This window comes from Seriola aureovittata, chromosome 8 (genome assembly GCF_021018895.1).
Source record: "Seriola aureovittata isolate HTS-2021-v1 ecotype China chromosome 8, ASM2101889v1, whole genome shotgun sequence".
NCBI lineage: Eukaryota > Metazoa > Chordata > Actinopteri > Carangiformes > Carangidae > Seriola > Seriola aureovittata.
Window position 1 is genome coordinate 21,717,437 of NC_079371.1, and position 10,442 is coordinate 21,727,878.

At 43.5% G+C, this 10,442-nt stretch overlaps 1 protein-coding gene across 1 annotated transcript; it reads right to left on the reverse strand.

Annotated features, from left to right (window-relative positions):
- Positions 1–5,163: 5,163 nt before the first annotated feature.
- LOC130173152 (POU domain, class 3, transcription factor 4-like) lies at positions 5,164–8,430 on the reverse strand. Its single transcript, XM_056382115.1, has one exon. The coding sequence runs from the start codon at positions 8,155–8,157 to the stop codon at positions 7,069–7,071; it is 1,089 nt and encodes a 362-aa protein (XP_056238090.1). The 5' UTR covers positions 8,158–8,430; the 3' UTR covers positions 5,164–7,068.
- Positions 8,431–10,442: the final 2,012 nt, after the last annotated feature.

Here is a 10,442-nt window from a genome sequence, read left to right on the forward strand (position 1 = left end):
TCTCCACCAATTCCTGAAGGAAAATCTTGGTTCTTTAGCTGCTCATTTTTTTTTTTTTAAACTGAAAATGGCTGCCTGCTGCTCCTGGAAACAACCCTGATGAGAGTGAACCAAAACAGTAAAACTGCAGGTCGTAAAATCTAAACGAGTTGAAAGATACTAAAATATAATAAAGCTGTGGAGAAATGCAGAGTGAGGTGATAATTATCTCTAGGTTTGTCACTATGCGTGATCCCTTCCACAATGGTTAGTCATTTGATCAGTTATTGATATAAAAATATTGATTAGTGTAGCTTTAAACCCAAACTATTTTGATGGCTAGATCTTATCTTGACTAGGGTTAATCGAGAAAGTATGTTTTTTGTTAATTTGCCTGAAACAACCCTTTAGAGTTATGGCCACATCCAAAGTGCTCTCATTTCCCTTTGTTTCCTCCCCTTCCAAACCTAAATGACATGCAAAGCATATCAGCCACCACTAGGTGGTAACACTGTCCAGTGCATGAGAAGTTACAAGATGGGTGAACACACAGCGTCCCTCTATGGGTCTGTGTCCTGCCCTTATGTAAATGATCAGTCTCGCCTGCTTCCATTTTGTCTGTCCAACCCCCCGCTCCCCTGAGAATATGAGCTGCTCTAACCAGTTGTGTGTGTGTGTGTGTGTGTGTGTGTGTGTGTGTGTCAGAGCTGTCATGACCAGACAGCAGAGGATGGAGATCTAGGCAAGGAAAGCAGATGGATTGAGGCACTAGGACTGCTCCCATCAATGCACACACAGAAACACACACACACACACACTCTCTGGCCTATGGACCAGCTGTTGTCCTTTTTCTGCAACTGTCTGAGCTGCCTCCATGTCTTTCTCTTCCTCTCCCTCTCTCTCCTGGATTAGATGCATTTTGCAGTCAGCCTGGGAGCTGAGAGGTAAACAGTGGGGCTAATTGCTTTGACATACTGCTCTTTGTTTTGGCCTCCTGGTGCTAATCAACCACTCGGCTAATAAGTCTGCCTGGCAAGGAAAACACAACTGTGTTTGGGCTGTGAGGAAGTAGAACTGGATAGGGGTCTGTCGCGTTGACTTACGCTCCCAAATAAAGTGTTGCAGTCACATTTGCGGTGCACATTTGCTCGTCATGCAGAGTTCCCACAGTGCTGCTGTGGCTGGGTAGCGCCCCGCTCAGGTGTGAATCTATTTATCCTCATTAACAAGCGTCTCCCCAAAGTCAGCCAATTAACACGGTGCTCCTAATGAAGCCATTAGCTGTCAGATGAGGTAGAGACAGGGCTTGTCATCGGTCCACTGTGTGAGTGTGTCTGTGTGTGTGTGTGTGTGCGTGTGTCTCCGCTCTTGCTGCTAATAAAAGCAAGAGAATTAATGGAGTGAGCGTGTGTGATAATGAGTTAATGTGGAACAAGCAGGACGAGCAGTGATCAGCCCTCTGTCTCAAATGAAGATATCAGACACAGTGATTTACTCTCGCAGTGCCATAAACAGGCCTTTCTCCTCTCACATATACCACTAATTCGTGTGTGTGTGTTGTTTAAAAGACATGCTGGCAGGGCCAGTGGGATGACGAAAGCCCCTCTTTAAACACAGAACGTGCTACTTGGCTCTGCAGTTTTGGACATGAGACCTTTCAGCTGCACCTGTGCAGCCATGTATGACCACATAACATCACATCAAAAAAATAACAAACTGTGGGTGTCACTCACTCAACTGCGGGTGCTCGTGCACTCCTTAATGGAGCTATCACACTGCACAACCTTAATATGGTTTTAATTGTCAAAGTAATTGCAAAGACATGAATGCCACAGCCTCGACAGAGAGGAACAATAAGATCTCAGAGGCAGCTGTTCTACTGACACCATTTTCACTTAATTCTTTGTCAGTGACTGAATGTAAAAAATAAAAAAAAATGGAGATAGCAGGTTTCTGAAAGGCTGCACTGATCTAAGGAGGTGTAAAAAAAAAAAAAAAAAAAATCTAAATTATAAAACAATTTTTCTTTTTACCAGTGGCAACGGGGAAGTAGACTCTATTTTCTATTCTTGCTTATTCTTATAGACTGATGCTTGGATGTATGTCTTATGCCACCCAACCCCCACCCTACAAACTGCACTGAAGCTGCCCGGCCCTGTCAGGGGATGCCAGAACTGAGGATGTGAAATTGATTTTAGGTTACGCAGTTAATCGTATTGCAGATTCTTCCGTCTTCTCTCTTCTTCAACAATCCCTCCCATTCCTCAGTTACAGCTGCTCTGCAGTACACTATCATTACCAACAGTGGTCCCTCTGCCCCCCAGTGATCACTTATCAGGTTTGGTCACCTTCACTTTGAAGTTGTGTCAGCGCCCTGCAGTAGTAAGAGACGAGTTGTCCTGCATGTATTTTTTCGAGCCGGCAACTACAGTACCAGCACAAACACACGGACGATGTGATGAATCAGTGTGTAAATCCCGCTGCAACAAGTGTGAAAAGCATTGCCAAAAAACGGTGTTTATGCAATTCAAAACAGGCAATTTGTGGTGTGAAAACAGCAAAAATCTGTCGTTCCAAAGCAAATTAAAGCCTCAGTCATTCCCTGAGGCTGACAGTGTGTCCAGAAAACAACGGTTTCTTAACCATTGAGAGTCAGTGAGAAGGTTTTGCTTTTTAAAAGTCTGGCAATGCTCTGATTTTGGGGCATTTTTTTTCAAGACTTGATATCCCTCAACAGAACATGCTGTCAGTCTGCTCATATACGTTGGCTACAGCAGAGGCCGACGTGCCTGATCCACCTCTGTGATTAATTTTTTACCTGCATATTTGATCTGCTCACTGTGCTTCTCTAGTACATTGACTCCTGGAAGTGCAGTAATTTTGCTTTCTAAAAATAAGCTTCTTTATAAGGAAGTTTGGCTGCGACAAGAAAATATTTTGACATTTTGGGAAATCTCAAAGAATATCTTCTTCGAAATTATAATTTGCTGGATGTATCACACACAAGTGGGAAAATATTGCTTCAAAAATATGCCACCCATAAAAAAAGATAGCATTATTTTTTTATTCAGTTGCATTCTGAGCTATACTCTTATTGCTAATATTATTATTTCTATTTTGAAAAAAAATATTTTCCTCACTTTTATTTGTTCACATATTAAATAAATGATTCGGCTATTATTTTTGAGATTTTTTTGTGTTTATTTCAGTCATTTACAAATATTTTATTTTGTCCTTCCCATTGTTTTCTTATTTAAAAACTCACTTACAACCAGTGTAACACAGAATAAGATGTGTGAATAAGTGGTTACTAACCTGAGGGTCGGGACCCCCAGGAGGGGCCAGAAAATTCAGAGAGAGAGGGGTGGGGAGATTATTTTTCTTAGCTGTGCTCAAACAAAACAAGGATGAAAATCGTTTTTGAAGTACGGTATGCAGCCAGTTATGGGGATCATCTGAGATAATCATTGTTTTAAGGGGTCACAAGCTGGAAAGGTTGGGATCCAATGTTTTAAGACCGTAAGTTGTAATGGGACAACCAGTCTGGAGACAAGGATCTAAAGTGGCCTTTTAGAGAGGTATGAAAATACATATACGACTTTATCTTTTGTTGGAAGTGAGACTCAGTAGAAGATAAAGGAGTCACGTAGAAAGGGTCATTGTATACACTTGATGCAAAGGAATAGACAGAATCGGTGAAGTCATACAACCATGTGGCCGACTAGCAGCCGATATTCATTACCCCCTTCTCATGTGGACTGCTGCTGTGTTCCTGTCTGTGTTCTCCGTAGTGCAACTAAACTGCAGCTCTGTGCTTTCCCCATATCTAATTAAAGAGAAATGTGATGTCGAATGTCCTCTCTCTGACCCCCTATCACACCAGTTTTACTGCAAACACTACATCAGCGCCTCATAAACTTTTTTATCTGCTTTCCCAGAATTTTTTTTTTTTGCAACCATGCTTTAAAGTTACCGCTCTTTAATCCTAATGTGTTTTATTCACTTTCAAAGATTTTTTAAAGAGCTCGGGGAAAAATAACACTATTAATAAAAGCTTTTGGAAAACAATTTATTTAGAAGAACTTTGACCATGTTTTTTACACTTCTGACTTCTTAACTTTCAACCAAAGTCTTTGAAACAGGATACAGACGAGATTAAAGGAGAACAGAAGGCTTGAGATGAGATGCAGTTATGAGAAAAAAAAGGTGTGAGTCAGCTGGTCCCATTATCCCCTGCCAGTAAACAACTCCTGCTCATCCTCCACACTGCCCCTACACCAGTCACTATACTTCTGCTCCTCTATTGTCGCTGTCCTGTCTGATGATCAGTCCGCACTTACTCAACATCTGATTCAGAGGCTCAATTATCTGCTGAAGTGCAACGTCGAGTCATCCAACCTCAAGCATTTTGGGAAAATAATTACCTGAAGTTCATCATTTAATACCTCTGAAATATGCTTTCATCTTGCACCTGTTATGATTTTCTCACATGTTCCCGAGTCAATCATTTCTTCACTGGTGAGTTATGTATGTGGAGGCATCAGTTACTCTTTAAAGTCATATTTGGATGGTGCTACCAGAGGTTTCTGTGCTGGAGCTCCACACTGGAGCGGTATGAGGTGGAGGATACTGCAGTGCTTGGCTTGCTCTGCTTGTTTGCTCGGCTGCTGGCTGCTACTCCACCATCCAGGGTCATTTTTTCCCCCCAGAAATCAGGGATTATTTCGAACTAAAATAGATGGATGGAATCAATCAGCCATGGTTTTACTTTTCTCTTCTTCTACATAACCGCCCCCTTTCACCTCCACCCTCACACCCTTTTCTCTCTCTCTCTCTCTCACTCTCTTTCTGTCTCCCCCACCCCCCTCTCAGGGCTGCAGACTGAGGAGATGCATAAATTCAAACGCATTAGTATTCCAGTCAGGCTCTCCATTTCAAGGCAAGGCCTATAGCACCCTTCCGCCTCTCCTCTTCTCCTCTCCCTCCTTCACTCTCCCTCTCCAGCTCTATTTTTGAATCATTTAAGCAGTGCTGCATCTATAGGCCTACTTATTTCCAAAACCGTCCCTAAATTATTTTTAGGCATTATGATTTTTTAATTTATTTATTTATTTATTTTAAGAAATATAGCTCTATTTTGCCCTTGCATGGCCAATTATACGCAGCTGTAGTCTTTGAAATGAGATTCATCTGCTTCTGATTGTGTGTGTGTGTGTGTATGTGTGTATCTGTGTATGTGTGTGTGTGTGTGTGTGTGTGTGTGTGTGTGTGTGTGTGTGTGTGTGTGTGTGTGTGTGTTTGTCATTGTGTTTGTGTCAGGCCCAGCAGCCCAGGCGATAAATCACGCATGTCTGATTGAGGAGGGCAGAGGGCCCGGACAATAACATTTTAGTGGAACTGCTGGAGAAAGCGTCTCAGTTTGCTGTGATCTGTGGAGCCTGCAGACCTGCAGCCAGGGTCCTGTTGAACCACTGGATATTTTACAGCTGTTAGTGACACGGAAAAAGTTGGAAAAGTTGCCTTTTGACATGACATTGAAACTGAGTGAAGGTTATGCTGCTTAGTCATAGTTGTATTTGTGTGTACAGATATGTGAATGGACAATCATATTTCTATGAAATACGATTTCTACTAGTCATAAATTTAGATTGAACCATTACTCAGTACAGGATCTTCAAACTATGCAAAAATTTAAATAGAGTACTGAATTGAGAAATTTAATTCTACATTTTGATTATTGCTTTCACAATGAACAATAATAATGATAATGATAATAATAATAATAATATAATAATAATAATAATAATAATAGTAATTATAATAATTATAATAATAATAATAATTATAATATTTTAAAGTCTATTTCCAAATTCTAAATCTTCAATATTTATTCATCAGAAGTTGAATTCTGTTTTGGACAGTAAGCAGTTGTAGCAAGAAATTGTTTATTACAACATACATAGTTTATTTCAAAACATAATACAAGCTTTATACTGAAAATAAATAATCACTTGAGCTGTCATCGAAATTTGGAATAAAACCGCCGAAACAGTTCAATCTTACTGAAAATATTGTTTGTTTGTTTTTTGTTTTTTTTTACATTGCTAATTAAGTGCATGGATAACTAAGAGCATTTGTTTAAATTAATGACTTCAAAAGGGTAATATATAAAACTGTACAATATTCGAAAAAATACTTAAGAAATAAACCAAATAACAGGAGTATTTAAGATTATAAAATTTTGATACTGAACGTACAATAAAATTATAGGCAGGTGTATAGCGTCAGTCAACCCCTCTTTCTATTCTCGGCTCTGTTTCAGAGTCCACACAGTTTATATGGTCGAAGATGATTGAAATCAAATAAATGGATTTATAAATAGCTCTAACTGTGTGTGGCTTCACGAGCTACAGGCCATAGGGGAGGAATTGAATCAAAAAAAAAATCCTCCAAGTGCTATTATGTTGGTAGCAATACCTCTACAACTGGAATGAGGGCCTATATTTGCATATGCAAAAATAATTACAGATCTGCTACGAGTATGTTACAAAATAATGAATGTAAATATGTTGAGAACTAAAGCATTGTATAAGCCCGAGGGAAGCGTGAGGTGGACTGTAAAATGGCCTCTGGTGCTGCAACAAATCAATTAAGAAAAGTGATATTATTATCAGTTTCACTCCACTGATCATACAACAGAGGCAAAGCCCAAACAAAACAAAACAAAACCATCATCAGTCCCACCCTATCATTATTATCGAGCTGATGAGAAATGGTGACACAAACCAAAGGCGCTGGCAGGTTATTAGGCACATTTTGTATTTATATCCGTGATGTAGAAAATAATTTGTCGGGCTCCAAAAGTGATCTGAAATGTGACGTTTGATATGCCGCTATAGAATAATGCCCTCATGACAGTTAGAAAATGACGAAGGCTGAACGGGTATCTCTGTTATTGTTATTGTCGTCTGTCAGTGCTGGAGGCATCTGGAGGAGTCTGTACCGGGACAGGCACGGCGGTTGGAAGGTGCCACCGCGCGCCCCGTGCGCTCGAGAGTCTGTGCCGGGGGATTCCTCCCGGTGCTTCGGTCAGAGATCATGACACGAGGAGGCGTCTCCCGCGCTCCCGCTGTGAGAATAGGGTCCCTCGTGCGGCGGCGGTTCTCCCGGCGGCGTCATGCGCTTCTCCTTCTGCCTCCGGTTGCAGAACCACACGCGCACCACCTCCTTCTCCAGCTGCAGCGTGTCCGCGAGCGAAGTGATCTCCTGCGCGGAGGGTTTGGGACACTTGAGAAAGTGCGTCTCCAGAACCCCCTTCACGCTGACCTCGATGGACGTCCTCTTCTTCCTCTTCCTCCCCTGAGCTGCTATCTTGTCTATACTGCTAGAGCTGCCTGTGGACGAGTCTGCCTCCTCCAGCCACTTGTTCAGCAGCGGCTTTAGTTTGCACATGTTTTTAAAGCTCAGCTGCAGAGCCTCGAACCTGCAGATGGTGGTTTGGGAAAAGACGTTACCGTACAGAGTGCCCAGAGCCAAACCCACGTCCGCCTGCGTAAAGCCCAGCTTGATCCTCCGCTGTTTGAACTGCTTGGCAAAGTGCTCCAGCTCGTCCGAAGTCGGCGTCTCCTCGTCGGAGTGGTCGTGGCAGTGGTGCCCGCCGAGGTCGCTGTGCTCGGGGCTGAGTGTGTCCCTGAGGCCCGGGTGCATGCCTTGGCCCTGCGGGTTGGGTGGAGGTGTGAGCCCGCCGTGGTCCAGCATGCCGTTGACAGTGAAGCCCGTCTGGGAGTAGATGTTGATCTGCTGCCCGCTGGTGATGGAGGAGTTGTGGGACACCGGAGTTCCCCAAGCTCCCGGGTGGTTGCCATGGTTGTTGTGATGAGGGGAGTGATGCGCTACGTGCGGGGAGCGGTGATGGATGATGCCGAGCTGCAGGTCCTCTCGGCCTGGTTTGACGTCCTGCTGCTCCATGGAGGCCGACCAGGGGCTGCCCTCCGACAGGCTGCTCGCCCACTGATGCCCGAGGGGGTGTCCGTTGCTTTGGACGCTCTGCAGGTAGTCACTCTGGAGGAGTTTCTGGTGTCCTCTGTAGGGGCTAGCAGGCTGCATGGCCTGGCTGTCCGGGTGGATCATGGGACTGGAGCTGAGCAGGGTGTAGGGGCTGGAGGCAGCTGTGGCCATGCTGGCTGCTGAACCCCACTAGTGCTACTGAAGGGAGGGAGCAGTTCAGCCTCTGACATCTCCCTCTCTCTGGAGTCTCGGCAGCAGCCTAACGCTGACTGACAGCCTCCACCACCACTCACAGACCGACGGAGACGCAGTGACGGCGCGTTTCCACCAATGACTACGCAGATATCCGAACCGCCGCCTCTGGAAGCAGAGCTGCGGGTAGGAAAGAGTTACAGCCAGTCGAACCGGAAGTGAGTCGGAGTGCTGGTCCAGTGGGTCTGGCTGTGGAACGATGTGCGCGTGGAGCGCAGTTCCTGTTTATTAATTAAAGTTTCCAACTGATTTACGCACGAGTTTATTGCTGCTCCTGTCACCCTTGAGCGCTTGCGAAGGAGGAGATTAAAGCGCAATGGCATTTGTTAGACGTGCCAGCACTTAATTTAGAGGGATACAATCAAACCAAGAGCAGTTCTCACTGCTAATGATTAACTTTTAGAGAATACTTCCTCAGGTGTTCACAGAATGACACGTCCCAAGATAGTGTTTACGCAAAGGTGTTTACGCACGGGCCATTATCCGAATCCAATCTGGTCAGATAAAAATAAGGCATGTCATGGGCCTATAATTCCAATTTAGTCTTTAAAAAAAGATTTGGAAGCTTTCTGCTGCTACACAGGGACACATATAATCACTGGACACGTTTACAACCTCAAACCTCATCATTTCTACATTTTCTCTAAGAAGTCAATGAATCCTCACACACCACACATTCCCACTTGCAGTCTTTAAGAATCTCATCAGGTCCTCTCAGAGTTGAAAAAGATCTATCTGCATATCTGAGAGCAAACTTAGCTGCGTAATTATATTTGCCATTAGACGACTGCGTCCCAGTCTCCTTATTGGTTTGAAATTCCATTAAACATATTGCTCGAGCTCCCAGGTTAAGCTTGATTTAAATTTGCATACATTTTCATACATTTAGGAGAAATAAAAGAAGGCTGCAGCCACCAGAAAGTCATTAAAGAGCGCTGAGCCGAGGAGCTGGCTGCGGGGACAGAGGCAGAGACGAGGCCGGAGCAGGTGAGCTGACCGCGGGGCAGGATGTGTGGACAGGGCCGCTGGAGGGTGGACGGACAGGGCCTCGGGAACCGGAGGAATGACGGAGTGAGGGAAGGGTGATGACAGGACAGTGTTTGCTCTGAAGCCTCGTGCAGCCTACGGTAGCCCACAGGCCTGGAATAATTCATCATATTTATATGTTTGTTGTTTTGTTCTGGTTCTAACTCCAGCGTGGTGCTGGGCTGTAAATTCTTCATGTAGTTTACTCTTGGAAACTTCAGTGAAAGGTGCTGAATATTTGATGTGAATGGCAGAGTTGTTCTAGTGCCCCAGTTTGCTGAACTGGATTCCTTCGTTTGTCGTTATGGGATGGAAATGATGCAGAATTACACGCAAAAAAACAAAGGATCTGTAGCACAGACGCGTTTCAATACAATCCCTGCATTTTCAGACATGTCACATTAAATGACACGCAAAAGCCAAAGGACTTTGGAAGATGAATTTAATGAAAAATGTTGCCCACAAACTAAAGAAATTATATCTGAGCCTGTAGCATTAACTCAATTTAAGGTTTTAAAATTTGCTGAACTGATTCCACGTTCAGAATTGCTATAAAAAAAACAAAACAAAAAAACAAACAAAATTTTAAAAAAAAATACAGGCTAAATATTTTCTTTGTTTTGTGACAAAAATACTCTGCATTTTTTTGCGCAGCATAGAGCAGACAGGAAAGCGACTTGGAGAGGGGGTTGTATTGCTCTCGATAGTCTAAGTTTCTAAGTGTAACAGATGCTTCTCTAGAAACGCTCCTTGTGCTGATTCCTTTTATTCACATCAACATTTTTCTGCCGTCGAGCGCGTTTCCATAGCGAGGCGAATAAAAGGCAAATCCCCGCTCCGCGCCTCCAATAAAGAGCCCATTCACAGATAACCCGAGCCAGCCCTGCTACACTTACACCATGCAGCACTGCAGGCTCTCTCCACCAAGGTGCACATTACTGCAAAATAACAACGACTAATGACTCATAATTTCTTGAATCTTGTCCGTATGAAATGCGAGTTTACGGCTGTTTGTCGTGTTTGTTTAGCGGCTTGTTTGTGTTTATTTAGCGGCTCTGACTGAATCTTATGGTGATTATCTTCTGACAGACTATTTGCAGTTGGCAGAGGAGTAAATAAAAAAAATATGGGCAAAGAATGACCTCACTCAGGTGATCTTCACTTATATTATCTGACAA